General features: G+C 36.7%; 1 protein-coding gene across 4 annotated transcripts in view; it reads left to right on the top strand.

Moving 5' to 3' along the window:
- The window catches only part of LOC131428456 (probable serine/threonine-protein kinase DDB_G0280133), a 40,108-nt gene that overhangs the window by 11,949 nt on the left and 6,953 nt on the right, over window positions 1–21,206 (top strand). For 2 of the 4 annotated variants that reach the window (XM_058592418.1, XM_058592417.1), the window contains 3 exons: window positions 18,632–18,694; window positions 18,755–18,893; window positions 18,963–20,226. In XM_058592418.1, the coding sequence (XP_058448401.1) occupies window positions 18,880–18,893; window positions 18,963–20,226 (1,278 nt within the window). In that variant the 5' untranslated portion in view covers window positions 18,632–18,694; window positions 18,755–18,879. Of the gene's footprint in view, window positions 1–192; window positions 749–18,631; window positions 18,695–18,754; window positions 18,894–18,962; window positions 20,227–21,206 lie in introns of all 4 variants that reach the window. The other 2 variants (XM_058592415.1, XM_058592416.1) reach the window with 2 other exon arrangements.

Genomic DNA, 21,206 nt, shown 5'->3' with positions numbered 1-21,206 from the left:
GTCGAGTGAATGCTCGGGTGAATGTTGTATAGCCTGCTTAGGTGTGCTTCTCTCGCTGTAGCAGCCTATAATGAGCTGTTTGCTGTTCGTTGCTCTCGGAACGTCGTACCATACAGTCGGGTCAGCCTTTCGGTCGCACTCAAACGCGGTTACAACTCACTGTACCGTTCTTGTTCTACAATACAAATCTAGAGCCATAAATAGTAGTACTTTGGAGAAAAATAGAATACATTGATTCACGGAAACGTTATGAGTTTTGTTTGCTCGTTCTCGTCTGTCGGCGGGTTTAGTTACACGGCACTAAAGTACGGACCTTCGATAAGTGAAAATATTTAATTTAGCACAGTGAGAGAACAAATAAAAAAAGTGCTGAAACATGAGGTAAAAGTTGCAAATTAATGTCCGGGGTGAGCACAAAGGTTTTCATTTTATTTACGACGTGCTCCAGCAAAGCAGAACGTAATAAAAGTTGGAAAGCGACAGTGGCAATAATACGATCAAAATGAGTGCTCCGAGCTTCCGTGAAAAATTGCTTTGAATGAAATTCGAAAATCCACAGCTAATGGAAGTGCGGCTCGGTGAAAAATTTCCAGCGGAAAGTGAAAAGTGCACTTTTGTGAGACGAGATATTTGACGCCCCTTTTCGACCGAGAGAAGAAGTCAACCAGGATGGCTCACTTCTCCATCTCGGAAATGCCGGATGTGAAAGTGACAGATACATTCCCGAAAAGCGGCCGTGTCACTGAAGGTTAGTAGGACACTCTTGTCAACGTCGGCATAGTATCATATTTCATGCGCTTCGCAAAACTAGCACATTACTTCATGAAGTAGGGACAACTTGGCAGCTGCAAGGCGAACACGTTGCGATAAGGACCAGAGGCACATGTATTTTTATTTCAGTACAAACTGTTTCATTGGTTAACGTGAACTACTGCGAAGCCAGTGACTATTACTCGGAGAATTTTTAATTTCAAAGGCACCCAGAGGCCAAGTGTAATCTCGTGCATCTTCGGCCGGCCTGTAAGCAACTGCCTGACGGTTGCATTCAGCGTACACAGACGAACTCGACGAGTGTTTACTGTGGCAGAGCGAAGTAATACTTGATTGGTGGTGTAGAAAATTGCTAACTGTGTGTATATTTGCTATCAACGACTTGTATTTCCCTAATATATCGTATAGTTTCGATCGTCAACAGACATTCGAGGGGAAGTCAGAACTAAGTTTTATCATTGTTTGCAGTTTATTCTTTCCTTCTTATTTGTCTTCAAAATGTGCCAGCCTAATTCAATTCAATTCATGTTACTTCTTTAATTGAAGACAATTTGCCGCTCCGGTGGTGAGAATACACGATAAATTGAAGAACCTTGATAGATTTGCAAAGGCAAGACTGGAACAATGCAGTGTGTATTTGTTCTGAAAATAGTTTTTGTTTTTCTTTATAGCAATTACTGTTGAAAAATAAAATCAATTTAGATGAACTTTATTACATTGTTAACGAAAGAAGTATCGTGTACATTTCAATTGTCGATTACTATAAAATAATAAAACTTTAACGTTGGTTGACTACGATCATTTGCGTATTTTTTCCGACCGATATACGTTTTATACTGGGGTAAACTTATCCATAATTTTCCAATCTCACTGTGCTTCAAAACTGAAACATCATGCCTTTAATTATTTTGCAGCCGTATTGTCAACTTTTCCTTGTTGAATATTTTCTGCAAAGTTGTAGTGGTTTTATGTGTGTGAGCTGTCTTCACTACTTTTTACTAGAAACAAATAGACAGTTTTCGTCTTCGGCAATATTGTAGACAATGTAATTTCTGGTAACTTTGCTGAAGAAATCAGTTCGCTAACTATAGCCGTTAACTCATTATTTGGTAGTGTTAATAAAAGGGTTCCAAAAATTTAAACTTTTTCTACACTAACTGTAAAGAAATAATTTGTTCTACCATTCATTAGATTTTGTAAATATACGCAAAATTAAGTAACAGTTGAAAGCTCTATTACTTTTTTATTAAAAATGACAGGCCCAAGCAGAGCACACGAGTTGCACTGTACCTGCTGTGAGTGCCTATAAAGCTTGTGTGCTGTGCTTTTCCAAACTAGACTCTTGAGCGTGTGCTTGCAAGAAAAGAGAGTCGCATCGACTGAGCTTGTGGTTCGTTTAAATATGAAATACGCAAGCCTGCAGAAAATACGCACACGAAGTCTGAAGTACACGTTCATGTGCGTATTGCTACTAGATCGAGAGTTGTGTACATCGTAGAACCAGTTCGCGAGTCGACTAGTGTGCTGGCTCGTGTGCAAGGCGGTGTGTTGATTTGAGTGTCCGCTCTTGTCTTGTCTCTTGTCACTAGCGGGGCTAGCACAAATCAATATTGTCAATCAAAATGATTTACGCCTTTTACATGAAGCGTTATCATAGTCAATACTCGAATTTTTGACAATGTTATTGATTGAGTGAATAAACTTGTGCACTCAAATGGGATTGACATATTGACGAATGATTGACAATATTGAGTATTGACAATAGTATTGACTCGTGTAAGGACCACTATTGTAAATACCGCTACAATATATAGCAATCAAATACTCATTCTTTTAAATATCACTATGAAGACATTGTTCAAACTCACACATGATTATGACTGATTATGATAGCCCTGGTACAGTACGTTCATATATCGTGGTGAAGATTTCTTTTGCATAATTTTACTAAATTTACATATTTCATTTGAATTTAAGTTAGTGAAAATCAATTTATTGATATAATGATAACGAAGTGAGATCCACTTTCAAAAATTTTAACCACTAATTCCGGACCCGGAACTGGATACCGGTATAGCGAAATTCGGTTCATTCAACCATTAACTAATATGAACTACAATTTAAAATAGTTTCAATTTAAAAGAATTTCTAAATTTGCTGCGATTTTAATTATGAATTCGATTTTAGAATAATCTGATATAATTTTATTTGGCCAGAAAAAAACTGGAAACTAGATAAAATACCTAGCCAATTTAAAACAAAATTCTGCACATCACACTTATGAAAATCGTACTGAAATTGACATTTACAGTCTAAGTACCCTGCATCTCCGAAACCGGAAGATTGATCTGAAAAAAACTAAGATTCAAATACAAGGTCTCGTGGTCGGATACGGCATTCCTGAATTTCATCCGGATCCGACTGCCGGCTCCAAAGTTATAGGGTAAAGTCTGTTGTATATTGTAACAGATCGGCTGAAAAGTTCGTATCGTTTCTATGAGAGGGCGCCACTAGAATTAAATCCATACCATTTTCAGTTAGTACCAACCTTCAAAAGATACGTGTATAAATTAAACAGCTGTCTGATTATTAGTTTGTGAGATATTGCATTTTGAGTGAAGCTACTTTTGTTATTGTGAAAAAAATGGAACAAAAAGGAATTTCGTGTGTTGATGAAACACTACTTTTTGATGAAAAAAGTGCCGCCGATACCAAAAAATGGCTTGATGAGTGTTATCCAGACTCTGCAGCGGGCGAAGCAACAATTCGTAAGTGGTTTGCAAAATTTCGTACTGGTCATATGAGCACCGAAGACGATGAACGCAGTGGACGTCCAAAAGAGGCTGTTACCGATGAAAACGTGAAAAAAATCCACAAAATGATTTTCAATGACCGTGAAGTGAAGTTGATCGAGATAGCTGACACCGTAAAGATATCAAAGGAACGTGTTGGACATATTATTCACGAATATTTGGATATGAGAAAGCTTTGTGCAAAATGGGTGCCGCGTGAGCTCACAATCAAGACAATGCACCGTGTCACAAGTCGATGAAAACCATGCTGAAATTGAACGAATTGGGCTTCGAATTGCTCCCTCATCCAACGTATTCTCCAGATTTGGCCCCCAGTGACTTTTTCTTGTTCTCAGACCTCAAGAGAATGCTCGCTGGTAAAAAATTTAGAAGCAATGAAGAGGTAATCGCTGAAACTGAGGCCTATTTTGAGGCAAAGGACAAATCGTACTACAAAAATGGTATCGAAAAGTTGGAAGATATAATCGCTGTATCGCCTCTGATGGCAATTATGTTGAATAATAAAAACGAATTTTGGCAAAAAAATGTGTGTTTCTATTAAACGATACGAACTTTTCAGCCGAACTGTTAAGCACCCTGCATCTCCGAAACCGGAAGATTGTCCTGAAAAAAAAATCGCGTTTTCGTATGGTATTTAAAAACCTTTCAGTTGCATCTGAGATAGTCTAAATCGACTGAGCAATATTAGAGAAAAGTGAGTGACATTATTTTCAATTTTTTGGTACATAACACCATGTTATTCCGATCGGAAGTCGGATCCAAATGAATTTCAGGAACTTTTTATGAATCTTGCATTTGTGTCTGAGTTAGTGAAAATCGGTTTAAATAAATGTTAGCAGTGTCAAGAGATTCTTTCTTTTCGCAACATTTAAATCTGTATTTTTCAGGAGAAATAAAATACAGATTAATCCGTAAATGTGGCAATCCTGTTTCCCGCGGTATATTTCGATGCGACACTCATACTGGTATAACGATGTGTTCTACATTAATACTTTCATTTTCGCATTGCGTGAGAGCGTTGCTGTCGTAATTGAATGTGTTCATGACGGCGCAAACTTTTTCAACATTCATTTTGATGAATCTGATGTTTTTGGTAGGAAATGTAGAAAATTCAGTTAATTCTAAATGATGATCTGTGGGACTGAAAAGTGCCCTGAATTGTCACGATCAACATGATCTGCATTTAGATCTGGGATAGCTCTTGGCTTTGACTTGGAATTTATTGTGATTTCCAATTGTATTCCAACAAAGATGAAAAAATCCAGTTCGGGCGGAATCAGTAGGTGCATTTGGAACTCAATGAATTCCGACTCAAAGTCCGAACAACTTAACTGAGCAGCGCTCCCATGACGACTGACAACTTTCACTGGCAGGCTTTTGGTGTGGTTTTTCTGTGTGCCCGGCTGCAACTGTTCTTCGACACAATTTTGCTGTTCGGCGCTCGATTTATTCCAGAAGCGTTAGGTTTTCGATGTTAATCTCCCGTATGTCTCACTTTGACAAGCGATGCTCAGGAAATGATGGGATAAAGTGGAGTTTTCATCTTTTATACAGATGCATACTCGTTGGTACCTCTTTGATACTCGTTGATACCAAACATTTCATGAAAGTTTAATTCTGAATTATTTGAGATTATGTTATACAACTGAAAATTTTGATCATAAGATTATGTTCATATTACCGATGGCATGTAGCATAAATTATGTTGATACATTAGGTACAACAAGAGATATTCACGATCAAAAACTTATCAACTCTTTCAGAGGGTAAATTTTGAAAACGACAAAACGAGTCACAGACCGAAAAAAAGTCATTCATGAAATGATGAAAGGACACTCACCGAGATTAGGACTTAAGCAAGCAGGCTTTCGACAAGTTGTTGAAATGCTCTACCTCCAAGTAAATTTAAAATTTGGATATATTCATGAGTGGCACTATTTCAAGAGGTGTATGGAAATTAGATCTAAAACAAACATTTCCTGCTGTTGAACTCGCATTTCCATCTTCGCAGCATGCTTGGCAGCCGGTTTTGGACATGATTTATGTGCTGTTTGCCGCCACAGCAATTCAAACCATATGCGGTTGTTTTTGTAGTAGCTTTCTCGGCACATCATCCTGCACTCACGTTGTTCAATGCATGACGAACCTTGCACTTCAAATAGGGTGGTGCACATTTTGGCCAACCTTTTTACTGTAACTTGTTTGCTTGTAACAATCAAGCAGCACAGTACCTCTGTTTTTAAGTAGATACTAATTAACATGGTTGTGTACAGCCAAATTGAGACGCAACTAATCACCCTAACAAATGCAATCGGTTCACGGTTTAGTTTTGGACTTGGCGGGTGGCGGCAATGAACTTATATGAAAGTCATCCCAACATCACCTCTCGTCGCAATGCAAACGTTAAATCAAACACTGAATGCATGCGTAAGTTTTGGTGCTGCTGCAGTCGTCACTCTTCGCAATCGTGTCCAATACTTACTGGAAGCGAATGGAAACATTAGATGATACTGCCGGCGCAAACCAAACATGTGCATTTTGCAGACACACTGCATACCGTGTGTGTTGATTAGGTTGTTTATTTATAAAGTTCAACTTGGATGAACTCAATCGGCCGTAAAGACATACAAAATTCAGCTGCAGTTTGGTGGAATTACAACGTTTCCTTTTCTGTCGATGGCAACAATGGATGAATTATGACTTTTCGTTGTCGGATATATTTGGAGAAATTTCGAGTTATTATCCAAATATACGAAAATCTTTAACTTTATTCAGATCAAACTGAATCAAGAGTCCATTACCAGGGGGACTCTTTAGGTGTTTAGAGTAAAAATGTCAATTTCAAGAGTATTCTTTCTGATAAGTTACCATGTGGTGAATAGCAAATTCCTTAAATTGGCTAGCAAAGTAAGTAATTAGCTATATTTTTCAGATCATGATAGTCTATGACCATTACACTCATGTCAGATTTTCACAATACCAAATTAAAATAAATAGACTGATAATCCCATAAAAATAGCTGAATTTTGCTCAAGCCCAACTTCCAGTTCCTGAATGATATGTTGATAAGTTTTTTTAACTTTCAAGCCATCCTAGAAAATGACAATACGAAATACCGCGTACAAAATTTACCGTTAAACCGAATTTAAATAGACCGGTATCTTTTTTGCGGTTCCGGAAGTACCGGAAATAGTGGTCAAAATCTCCAAAATGGAGCACACTTCATTTTTTCATATATCATTGAATCGATTTTAACTGGAGTAAATTCAAATGTAGTAGGGTAACGGTACCGCCATTTATCTTAGATTCATTGGTGATCTCACATACTAAAACCATTAGTTAGAGTGAGATCTGTTGTCTCTGTTCGATAGATTGACCTCAAGAGTGATATGGAATCAGGAGCATTTGCTTCGAGTTTTCGCATCCCTATAACAGCCAGTATTGAACGATTCTGTATGAAATGTTCAAAACGACGAATGTAACAATGAGAGATTCTCTTTGTTTACTTTCTCTTCACCTCTTCTCCGACTTATTTTTCAATATTTTCCACGAAAAAATTACAATATGTTGTACGAATGATGCTTTTTACTATGCAAAACATTTGAATTAATTTTGTTGTTTTTTTTTAAATTCTCAAAAATGATGATTTTTTTATCATTTAAACCCTACCTCTTGGAAAAGTTCGATTTCAATACAATAAATTGTGTAAAATAGCTTGAAGTTTATACTTTATACATTTGTACAGAGCATACTTGTTCTGTGGAAATTTGAAATTGGAATAGCTCACGTGATGTATGTATGTAAGTAGCCACCATCCTAACAAGAGTTGCTCCATTTGACAATTACTTCAAATTTCATCACCAATCTAAAATTAACATGCCACTGTGTGAAGCAAGGAATGGACGGTTCTCCTTTCAACAGTATTATCCAAAAGATTGACTAATGATTTTTCATCACTTGTCAAGCTTTCCAAGGGATGGATAAATACCAGAAAGCCACTCACCTTGCATATATCAGTTTAAAATATTGATATGATAGGCCCATATAAAACTAAATATTTTTAGCGAACATTTTACAAGTCAGTTTTCTTTCCATTTAAATAAGATTCTGTTTGAATACCATTCAATTCTTCTACAAAATGATGCATAGTTAGAATCTGCTAGATGAAGTATTATCATATTGCCAAAGATTCCGACCTGTAACAAAGAGTGAACATTTTTGCTATGAGTAAAAAGTCAATTATAAAAACATTTTGATTATAAATTGAATGACCAAATGTATCATGTGCATCAATCAGTCTCCCTCATATTAGTAAATTATACATACCCATAGTTTAAAACCATATACCATCGTCTTAACCTTCGTTAGTGGCTGTTTTACTAGCGAACAGAGCGTGTCGTAAGCCCACTGCGCTAAATCGCTGAAAGTATTCCGTATTTCAATGTGCCGGTTTTGCACAATACGCTTTGTGCGATGATTCGTTCAATTCATGCGGTTGAGATTTTGTGCGCCGCTTTTGCACTGATTTTCATCTTATGGCGTTTTAGTTTTTAATTTGCACTACACCGGTGCAGTGCTACACTGAGGCATGAATAAACGAACAAAAATGACGAAAACATAAACAGTAACCATTGACTACAATTAACGATTCCATTGCACAGAGCTACACCAAACTGCAATTTAAAAACAAAAACGACATTAATATAAGGTTTAATAAAAGAAAAAATTGTCAAAAAAAATCAGAGGTTCCAACATTTCAAAAATTCCTTTTCAAAAATCGGTCACCAGTCGATTCGGTTGCTTGGTTCATATGCAATAATAAAACGCATGCAAAGTTATCCGATGACTTTCTCCGATCCATTTATGTAATCACTCTGCTGTAAAAACCGTAGTTTTATCGGAACCACGGAGCCCAGTGTTATTTGCCATTCGCCTCTGCTCGACGAGATCGGAAAATTTTTATTTGTATGCAGCTTTCTTAGATTTTTCAAGCCGCTCACTTTTATCGGAGATGGCTGAACCGAATTCATCAATCTTTTGACACGTTTAAGAGCTTCTATTGGGTCTTTGATCCATTTCAATGGCTGCCACTTTCGACTCCGATGATATAATGGTACAAGTGAAATAGATAACAAACGTACTTTTTTCTCTTCGCTCAAGTTGTAAGATTGTTAAAAAGCTACTGTTTAGCCGTTTAATGGCTTCCGGTTCAGGAGACATAATACTGGTTTACATGACCATTTGCAATGAGCTGCCAACCAGATTTCGTCCTATCACGAGTATTAAATCTGAGAATGGTAAGTCCACAAACGCTGAATAAATTATTCCAAATCACGGAAACTGTTTGATTCAAATGAAAATAGGCAATAGAAGAAGTTTCCAGTTTTTGAATTTAAATTGAAAGTTATGAAAAAGTTTTGCATTATTAAAAAAGCTGAAATGCTTCGCTAAAATTGCTGAAATACTTTCCTATTGCATTGATAATATCTCAGAAATGAAGCTGATTTCATTGCGTGGCAAGGCAATAACACACATAACAGATTCGAAAATGTTACGCATCTTTTGAAGAGAAGGCAGGAAAATACCTCAATACCTGATAAATGTTTGCAAATTATCCATCAACGCTTTCATGGTGGGTTATGTCGTATTTGCAGTTACTCATGTGATGCGAATCGATCATCCTGCTCTTCGTTGCTTGCATAACGTATAAGTGGACGTGTGACGCTATGTGTTCTCTATGAATTATTAATTTATTAAGCGGTGCTTCACCTTCACAATAGAGATGAGTGTGTAAAAATACCTGCTTTTTTTCGCTCTCTGCGTCAATTACGTCTCTGCTCCTTTTCAAACACCGAACCGAGTGTATATCTTCCGTTTAGTTTGACTTTTCACACGGCATTTCATCCATTGTATTATCATCGTTTCAGTATCAATTTTACTTTCATCGTTATGAACACTATACCTGAGAAACCACGCCCCACAGAGTTTTACCCATAAAAAGGTTTCATCTACTTTGGAACAGAAATTTATTTTTCTAACAGGTTTCAACCGACGCACAGGTGGCTGCACAAGTGCATAGTTGCTACGTTTATCCTAAACCGGTACTAAAACTAACTGTTCATCGTAAATTGATTAAACTTTCCCACCGAGTTCCACGCGAGCCTACGGGCGGGATGATTGTTGCCTAAAATTCGTTATATTTTTCAATGAAACAGCTACGCGTTTTGTTAACAAATTGTTTGCACTGATTATTACTGCCAACAATAATGAGATGATTTTCTTGTGGATGCTCGCGTTCAGCAACGGTTTGAACGAAATTGAATAACCTACGATTTCGATCAGGCAAAAGTCGTAACCGTCGATTATATCAGAAATATCGCCGGTTTTTGGAATGGCAGTTATAGCGAGCGATCTCTGGTCTGTGCTGTAGAAAAAATGGCAGTACATGTTGAAAGGTTAGTACATGAAAACATTTCTGATTTCGAATGGTTGAAAAATTTGGAAATATGTGACTTGACAGAGTTGCACTTTCTGTTCACTTTAAACATCACTTGGACGTATATAAGCAAATAATGCGTATATAAGGCTTTAACGCATCTGAACATTTTGCTGCGCAGCTGATGAAAACTGTTCCTAGATTTTTCGTAGTTCCGCTGAGTTATTTTCCACACTTATACCACAAACGAAATTCCAGACATGACAGTCACGAACTTTTTTTGGCGGACATCTACGGTCCTCCGTGAAACTGGCACCAATGGTGATAAATTGGTTGCACTGCTGAGTTCCCATCATACATTCATAATGCAAACGTCAAACCGTGAGAACCCTTTCGATTCGGTAGCTCATTTGTATATATTAAGATTTTATGGCACACTTTGGTTGAAATGATAACAATGCAATTATTCTCGCGCTCCACCAAGCGGTGAGTGCGGTCATTTCAGAAGGTACCGGGAACGAACCACATTTTTCACAAATATTTATATGCACGTACATGTCTTTATTATTTATCTTTGCTTATACTATGTTCACATTTTCAGAAAACAACATGATTTAACACGATAGTAATATAAAGTAAAACACGAACTGTTCACACCTGGATTACGTTATACGCATGGCATATTGTTTGTTATTGAGTTTATTTAGAAACAAATTTCAAAAATGTCTACGTCGCAGAAAATTAGTATTTGTGTTGCATTTTCATTTTTATTCAACTATTCAGGGCTCAAAATTTATAATTTGTGCTGGTGTTCGATTCGTGATCGGAGGCAAAAAAGAAAAATTTACATTGACTACATCCGGAAAATATCCAATTGAAATACATCAATTTCAAGAAGCATTTTCGGTTTCAAGACGCTAGGTTTTCCACAATGCCGTGGAGCAATTGGTATGAATAGTATGTCGCTTTTCCAATTCTTCTCTCAGAACCAGTTTTTAAAGTGTTCTTCGATATATAAAAACTGTCTATGTATATCATTTGTTGGTTTTGATATTTACATCACGTTAGTTAATCGTAGGTGTATTACTTCAACACTTTGACTATCATGTGAAGTAAATATGCTAAAGTAACAAATTACCAAAAAATCCTTCTTTCAATAAAAAAACATAAATAGTTGTATCCGTTTTCAGTTTTGTTTTATTATGATTACATGGCTACTCTGATGGAAAACAGTTTCGACAACAGCTTGTCAATTGACATAGTCAAAAAGTGACGTAAAATGCTAGCAGGGCTGTGCTTTATTGACAATTATATCTTGTAATTTAGGGAAAACATGTTTTAATGTGACGTTTCTGAATATGGAATAAAACTATGTTCACACCGGCCGAAAATAACATGTTTTAACGATAGTAATATAAAGTTAAAACCGCACTGTTCACACTAAGCAAAATGGTTGTACCTATCTGCGTTGCTAGGTCATTTTTCCAAAAATCTGTATTCTGCGCAAAAATCTATCTGTATTATATCGGTATCAGAATCTCTTCTACATAAGTAGTAGAAAATGTCACCAAGAGGTGAACTGAAAAAAAGGTCCCACGACAACCTTTTCTCATTTCTATTCAAGCTAAAAACCAAAATCGGTACTTATCTGTGTGATCCGTGAATTATCGGTATTTTGGGAGTACATATCTGTATTGTGGTAGGAAGGTCAAAAATCTGTATAAATACCAAGAAATCGGTATACCTGGCAACGTTGGTACCAGTTTTCAGTTTTGTTTTGTTATGATTACATGGCTACTTTGATGGAAAACTGCCGTTGTTGAACAGCTTGTCAATTGACATACCTAGTAAATCCGAACATCGGACGCATCGTGCACGAAAGCTTTTGATTGCGTTTCGAGCTTACATAGTGTAGAACAAAAGAGTGAAGATATACCAAAGCAGAGAGCGGATGTCTGATACTCAGGTGATGAGATATATCGAACATAGGGCCAGAGTTTTTCTGGTCCTAAGAGGCGAATGACCTAAAGGTTAAAGCCTCTATGATCGAAACAAAAGAATGTTTAACACTCTTTCACACCCTATCGGGGAGACGTCGGCTCGAAAAAGCCTTGTTTGATATTCCTTCGCTCTATTTCTCTAGCGATACATAATGTAAACATAAAGCTTTTTTAGGTCGACGCGGTTGATACAAATGGTGCAGAATTGTCCGATGACGGGCCGATCGAAGCGCTACGATGGGCCCCATGTCGTGCTTAATCGGGCCGATGATCGGACTTATGCGGGTCGACAAATTTCACTGGGTAGTCGAAAAGTGAAGGAAAATGCTAGCAGGGTTGTGCTTTACTGACAATTATATCACACCCTCATTGAACATAACTCAAAATTGAGTGACACATCACTCAAATTCATAAAAAGTGCACATACTCTAAACTTGAGTTACCACTTATCAACTCATTTTTGCGTTAAGGGACGAAATTGTCAAAACTTGAGTAATTTTAACTCATAATAAGAAAAAAATATTTTGTTCAAAATTTGAGTAAGTTCAACTCAGAATTTGAGTTCCTTGCTCTCGAAATAAAGAAATTGTTCTTCGTTAATTTTCATATACAAAGTTATTCTTCTTTCTTTTGAATGCGCAAAATAGTGATTCAAAACCGTTTCCTTTTTTTTTTTTTTTTATTCAATAATATAATATATACCGTTTCCTTTTGAACGGTTTGGAGTCAAAATTGAATTATTTTGATATCTTTATGTTGCGCTTTTCACTAAGAATAATTGAAACCACAAAACATTCATGATTGACGTTGATTCATGTTTTCTAAACCGGATCTAGAAACGGCAATGGCGTATTTTTGCATTCTTTATTTCGCTTACTCTAATGTATGAAAAAATGCGAAAGAACTCATGGCAACGAGTTTATTTTACTCAAATTTTGACATATTGTTCTAGTTTATGAATTTTAGCAATCGCAACTCAAACCATGAGTTATGTTCAAAGAGCGTGCATGTTATTTAGGGAAAACATGTTTTAATGTGACGTTTCTGAATATGGAATAACGCAAAAGTAAAACATGTTATTTTGTGTAAAACATGAAGTCAGAGTTAAGTACGATTCAGACCGTCCGGCTTCTTCCGTCACCGTCACCGGAACGTCAACGTCCGTCACCGTCATTCTTATTCACACGATCCGGTTTCCTATCCGTGTCCGTCATGTCATTTTCTTACACGCAGAATTTTAAGAACTTAGTTTCGCACAATTTTATTCCACTAATACAAAATCTGGGAGCTTTTGAAGCCAATCAATCTGTTGTTTTCCTATCTTTTAATCGAATAAATAACTTTAAAAATTAGCTAGAAAGAGGAAAAAACAAAACAATGAGTTCCACTCACCAACGTAACGTACTTTGCAAATCTACTGATAAATTTAATTACCTATATGTGGTATATTTTGTTTAAGAGTGGGATCTTGACACCGAATACATACATAACAAACGTCAGCTCAATACCGTAATCATATGAATCGTGCATGTGTGCGATAATCACAGTCCGTCAAATATTCTTTCGGAGAAATGTTGACGGAGCTTGCCGTTGACGGACGTTGACGTTCCGGATCTCTGCTGGATCGTGTGAATGCGCAAAGGGAAAACTCGTTTGACTAATTTTGACGGAGGCTGACGTTCCGGTGACGGTGACGGAAGAAGCCGGATCGTCTGAATCGTACATTAACACTCGTTTTAACTCATAGTGTGAACATAGTATTAGGGTTTTCTTGTAGGTTTTGATCACTCGTAAAACTGTTTTTTTCGGCATCTTCAGCACTTTAGCAAGCTTGGAATTGGACCACTCCAGATTATCCAGGTGCTTGTGTACAATTTTGTTTTGTTTCGAGTTCCATTTGACGTCATTTCTGAATGCGATCGACGACTACTTTGATCACTACTTGCATCTGTTGATCTATATAAACAAACAACTGTCAAAGATTTTTGATTCTCTACACTAGAGGTTAGTGACCATACACCAAGAGATCAGCAGAGACATTGTTGCGATTCCAATTGAACTGTCAAAAGGGATTCTAAGGGATGCTGGTTTACAGTTGTCTTGATGCTCTTTGTTCATCATCAGTGGGGAGTACTGATATCAAATAGTGAGTATATGATATTTGAAAGAAACATCAAAAATAGTTTACATATGCTTTATGATGTTTTCTCATTAATTTTGAGCAAATTGTATGAATACATTTAATTTTTTGCTACAAGTGTAATACTTTATAAGCAAATAAACCCGACATGCAAAAGGTTACTCGCACATAATAGAAAAGGCAAGTGGTGCCAGATATGCTTACCTCGCTGCCAGATCTACGACTTTTATCTCCCCTATTATCTGGTTGTAGGGTCACTACAAGAGGTGTGCTAGCGGGCCGCGCGAAGCATACCAATTTACTTTTAGTCAGACGGGTGGGTAATGTCATAGACATAACCGGAATACATGAATAAAAATAAAACTTATATGCTTTTACACTCTTCCGAAAATACTATATATATTTATTATAAAAAAGGTGAATATACAAAACACAAACTAATTTTTGTCGAATCTTACCAAAATTTGGAATAAAAGCAATTCCACTATAAGTGAAATGGTGGCCACGACTGACGTATAACATGTAAAAGATCAAATGAAAATAAATATTTTCAATTTAGGACATAAAATATTCGCACTCTTGTATTTTCAGGGGTACCTTTTGGAAAGTGTCAAAACATATTTAGTAAATTTTGGTATCTCGAACATATAGTAATGCACGTCATACATTAAAATTAAGAGGATACAATAAATTAAATTTTTTTTTTTAAATCTGCTCGGTTTTGGCTGTTTGAGTTTGGATACACGAAATTCGTAAGAATATAAAAATTCATAATAATAATTCGGTTACAAAGAATGGACAATTTCGCTATAGGCTTCAAAATCAGCTATAAGAGCAATTTGGATATAAATTGAATGATTAAATTGACCGTCTTAAACAACATGCACACATATGTCTCTCTCATATTAGTCAATTGAAAAAGCTGATGGTTTATAACCATCCTTATTTAATGTCTGTTTTACTAGCGAATAAAACGTGTACAGAATCACTGAAAATATTCCCTATTTCTATGTGTTGGTTTTGCAATCTGTTACATAAGAGCGTGGTCACTGTTGTGAGAAAATGATAAGACTGAACATGAAAATACTTTTGAATATTGTTTTATTAGATCAAAAACTTGCATGCAAATGCATTAATAGCAAGTCCAATCCCCTTCAGCGTTAATAATGGCTTGACACCTTCGAGCAGAGATGTCTATCTCCTCTGTGTGACGAAGAGCAAGCAAAATTTCTCCCCTCGCACTGACAACTTCAACGAGAGCTATTCTCTTTCACATTTATACACCACTGTTGTGTAAGTGTGCACGCATCATGAGTGCGTTTGTTTATTTTCTTTTACCTCTTCCACTGAATCGCACCAAAGTGCTAGAGCATTATCTAATAAATTCTCTGAGGTGGATGCAGATACTTTCACAGAGGTGTACACGCCGGTGAGCACTCTGCTGTATGGTTTTCGTAGATGAAGCGTGGACACGCAAAATCAGCAAAATTAAACAATTTATCGTAAAATTTTCGGTTTTCCTTGCAAATTTTTCATAGCAAGGCCAGATCTACTCTCTATTAATTAAAGTTCACAGAAGTGTTTGCTCACAATCACGCGCCAGTGGTCACTTGGGTGTATTTAGACGAGAGCGCGTGTGAGCGATTCATGCGAAGAGAATGTGTTTCACTCGCGCCAGCTGCTTTAACCACAAGCACACACTCAAATGCTGTCTATTCGACACTGAGAAGAAGTGCGCTTTCCTCTTTGTGCGGTGCTTCGTTTTTTTCATCCTCGGTGTGGCAGAAATCTGACTCTAGCGTTTATCACTCTGGTGAAATGCCATCTCTGCCTTCGAGGCATACTTTAAGCAAGATTTTGCGCGTATTCTTCTAAAAACGTGAATTTGTGAATTCGGCGGACAAGCTGTTTCAAACTTCCTCCCAAGATTTCTCTTTATTTGAACCCAAACTTTCTCAATTGTATTGGCATCGGGTGACTGCCCTCTCAGTCCAAGGTCACAACACCATTTTGCTCCTTTGCTCATTCAAGACGTTTTTGCACATGTTTTTCACTCAACATCGGTTCTTGCAAAGTACTTAATGTCGAATTCTTCAAAAACAGGTTACAAACCACTTTGAAAAAATTAGAGGGTTGTATTCAAGACACGACCGAGCACAATAACATTAAAAATGAAACGATTCTAAGGTCTTCATAATTAATCCAAAAATAAAGATGATAATGATGATACACTAAACTAAAAACTTATTCAATTGACTAATTACAAACTTGCTCTAGTTTAAGCGCTTAGATTGTTAGCGAATGATAAAATTGATAATTAGATTCTTTCTTGATAATTGATTCTATTAACATTGTTAAATTTTGAATAACGTACTTTAACTAGAAGTCAATTATGATGAATTCAAAGTTACTTGAAAGCTCAATTTTAGATGCAAACAACCTAAAGATTTAAACCTGAACAAATGAAACTTTTTTATTTTATGATAATAATTTTCGCGAAGCGTACAAACTTATTAATTTTATAAACAGTTAATCGATCCAAGAGAAGATTTTATTTATTTTAACGAAAAATGTTGTACCAGTAAACTCAGTAATAGTGTAATTTTATTAATTTTTCTTCAAAATCAACGATAATCTTCGGAAAGTGTCGGTAAATAATATGGCAACAATACGAGGAAGAAAACACTGAAACTGGCGGTTAACCAAATTCTACGAGGGTTCCTATTCAAACGATACATGTAAAATCGCAGGTAAACTTACCTTCAGTTTATCTTTGATACTATATGATATTGCATCTAATTGTACTGTATATGTGAGCCTGTGGAACTCATTTATACTACTAAACCGAGGAGGCCGCTTTTAGATAAGTTTCAAAATTTAATTTTGAATCTTATATAAATCCATCAACAAATGACTGAGTTATAAGCGTTCAAAATTATGACAGAAAAATGTTACGCGATTTGTTTTGCATGTTATAAATTGACACCCAGCATCGGGAAGCGAAGTGTAAGGCATTTTTAATGGCAAAATCGACCAAAAATTTGCTAAATACATGGGATATTTCAAAAGAATCGGTAGCCACGCTGATTTGGTTCTTCAATAGCTAGATGATATATAAGATACTCAAGCGAACACGGAGTTTCGCAGAGAACAGCAAACACATAATGCAAAACCGACAATCCAGCAAATGAACGCATATACAATCCAGTCATCAGCTCACTGGACAAGCTACTTGTTTGTTGTTACTACTAGGCAAAGAAATATTGTGCAGCATATATTTATAGATTTATATTCATACTACGCATAACGATGCAGTGTTTTTTATGCATGACGCAAAGCCTCCTATGCCGAACAAGAAGTTGACGTCATTTTGTACAACTGGGACTGGTGGATGAAAACATAGGTCGATTTTAACCATTATATATATATATATATATATATATATATATATATATATATATATATATATATATATATATATATATATATATATATATATATATATATATATATATATATATATATATATATATATATATATATATATATATATATATATATATATATATATATATATATATATATATATATATATATATATATATATATATATATATATATATATATATATATATATATATATATATATATATATATATATATATATATATATATATATATATATATATATATATATATATATATATATATATATATATATATATATATATATATATATATATATATATATATATATATATATATATATATATATATATATATATTTAAGTTAAAAGTTTCCGAATCGATTGGTTGTTAAATTATATCAATCCATCAACAAATGACTGAGTTATAAACGTTCAAAATTATGACGAAAAAAGGTTACGCGGCTATTTTTTAAACTTTTAATTGACACCCGGCCTCGTATAGCGAAGAGTTAAAAAAAAAACAAGGTAAAATCGGGGTACTACATTCCGATGTGGAACTTGACCTACAGTTATAACAGACTTCGCAGTCGACTCGTAAGTGTACAGAACCATTGCATGGCCAGTGCTACGATCCTATTGACACTAAGCATCCTACGACATTTGACTTGTTAGGTCAGCGCCTTATACTCTAAACCGCCGATCCGGTCGGTCAAATGATCAAATTAGGCTGCGTTCATTAGATAAAAGCAAAATCTTTCCATTACATTCCTTTAGTGAAATTTGTCCTTTCTGTTTCAACAGACTTCGAAGCCGATTCATAGCGTACAGAATCATTGCATGGCTAGTACTACGATCCTACTGGGACTCCAATCTTTTTAAGGTCCGGGCATACGACAACTGTTCTGTAAGACCAGTGCCCTATGCGTCGAACCACCAGCCCGGGCTGCGTTCATTAGATAGGGACATTAAATTTAATCAAGATGTGTTGATCAATAACATCAGTGATAGATTATCTCTAACAATTTTTTTTCATTTATTTTTAGTTTGCAAAGAATGGCTGGTTCGGGAGGATAGCGCATTGGCTTATCAACTTCAAAATAAGGAAAGTAAGTACAACTCATAGTAAAGTGTTCTGCTAATCAATATTCATGTCCGATCGAAAACAGTTTCAGATCACTATAAAGGCAACAAACATCGAAATCAGATCGTCCGTCAAGACTTTCCCACCGCACTTTCGGAGCAAATCCGGGAAAAGGAAGACGCGGAACGTCAAGCAGCATTGTATCATCAGATGATAAATGAGCAGTAAGTACTTGGAATATACTGTCTGGTTTCATGCTTCATGTCTAATCCGCACTCAACATCTCGTTGCAGAGAAGAAATGGATGCCAAAGTTGCACGCGACATCGCTGATCAGTTGAAACGTGAGAATGAACTTAAACGTAGGCTGGAAGTAGAAAAAAGTGAAATGCTGGCTCGAAAGCTACAGGAACAGGTGGCAATTGGCAATAGCAGAAAACATAACCGGGTGCCCGAACCGGATCTCGCATTTCCACTGCCACCTCGGAACCATCCAAAACCAACACAGCAGCAAGTACCCACAAGACCACCCTCGATCCACCACGCATCACCGTTCATCGCACATTCACCTCCGGGACAATCTCCTGCCATGGAACAACCGGATCTGCATTATGCCTCCCTGGAACTGAGTTCGCCGAAACGACCGCCTCCACAACCAGTATTTCAAAACGGAATCAATTCTTCGTCAAATATCTATCAGGAAATACTGCACCATCCAGCACCCAACTTTAACCGTTACGATCAAGACGAAGAAGGTTATACGAACATCAATCTGCATTCTCACACTCCGGAAAAGAAACAGCCAACTTTCCCAAACACCCGAAACGGATCTACATCGGTCGACATTGTAGACAGCATTCGGCAATACGACTTGCCCTATGAAAATGACTTTAGCTATCAGCTACCACCTCCACCTTCGCTTAATGACATTACAGCTCACAGTCAAAGATTCAACGGTCAACGACCAAACCACAGCTCGGATGTTTACAACAAATTCACCAATAGTGTCGGAACGGAAGACGATTTTCGAAATAATTCAAACTTCAACAAAATTTCTCCGGAGAAAATCGTCACACCCCCAAGTCTGGCAGGTGCATACGGTGGAGCAACCAGCAAACCGCCACGCTCAGCAATGGTAAACTACAACGCGTATGACGACGAGGACATAGAAGAAGCACTTGGTCAGCCTCTGCCATCGAACCGAACACCGCAGCTCAATCAAATTGGTCTACCGTCGAATCTGGATCTTGGTGCCAGTTCCAGCTCGCGTTACTCGAACAGTGCCAGCGGTATGGGTCACAGCGCACACTCACATCAGCATCACCATCATCAAAATCCGCACATGTATCAAAACCATCACCCACATCACGCTCAGATTCAGCAACAGCAGCAGCAGCTGCAGCAGCAAGCATTGCAGCAGAGTCAGGCGTCTCCAATGTCTTCCAAGAGTGGAAACTTTGAAAAGGTTGATAGGATACGAACCCTCAAAGATTTAGGGCTGCCACCGGATGAAATCCACGAAATTGATAAAAGACTAGAACAAGAACTGAAAGATGAGGTATGTCGTGTCGTTGAATATGTTTCCATTAAACTTTGTTTACATCATTTTATGATTTTTGGCTCGAGCGGGTCGGTGTCTAGTATCATGTGTTTTGTTCGAAAGTCATGACTAGAGGCAGACTCGTTCAGGCCTTTGATCGGTTTCTTCAGTTCAATTAAATTATTGTTGGTTTGGTTTCGTTGTTTATTCATTCGAAATTGATTTTTTTTGGTTTTATTGTTTAAATTTAGTTAGTTATGATATTTTTGTAATATATAATTAATTATTGATTTGTTTTTAGTCTTGTTAAAACGTGGAGCTGTCTTTAGCTAGTTTTAACGGGGAAAATAGATTGGATATGAAAATCGCGAAAATATTACCGCAGAGACTGGACTCGAACCCGTAGCTAGCTCCTAATCGGGGAAATTGACTTGTCAATTAAACAAGCATGCTCCGCTTTACTTGGTAGCATTCAATTATAGTACTACTAGCTGAATTATCTGGCGTTGCTCAGAAATGTCTCGTTAAGGCAAGGACGCAAAAAAATTCTAGAATTTGTTTTGCCTATTGAAATACTCAGATCGTAGTAAAACACAACTTAGATCCCCATCTCCTTGTCTAAATCATTCGGCATCCCTCGTTTGTCGACAAATAAGATAAATTTTACAATAAACACCCCGTTTTAGAGGCACTTGCTACAAAACCACTCTTTTGTTCACCTGTGCAATGAATATCTGATCTTGCCAAGGAAAATAAAAAATATCCTTATTACCACCTCTGAATTGCAAAAAGTACCCGTCCGCAAAATTCGAAACATTTTGTCATACCACCACCAGGGCTTGTATTGTGGATCCTCAAACGATCGAAGCAACAAAAAAACATAGCTGAATGAGAGATATATATTAGAGAGAAACTGGGTGCGTGAGAGTATATGCTACTGAGCAGATCAATTCCCTTGCCTAGTAAATTGCCTGTGCTGAGAGCTCAGTTAACACATG

This window comes from Malaya genurostris, chromosome 2 (genome assembly GCF_030247185.1).
Source record: "Malaya genurostris strain Urasoe2022 chromosome 2, Malgen_1.1, whole genome shotgun sequence".
NCBI lineage: Eukaryota > Metazoa > Arthropoda > Insecta > Diptera > Culicidae > Malaya > Malaya genurostris.
This window is presented reverse-complemented; position numbering and strand designations above follow the sequence as displayed.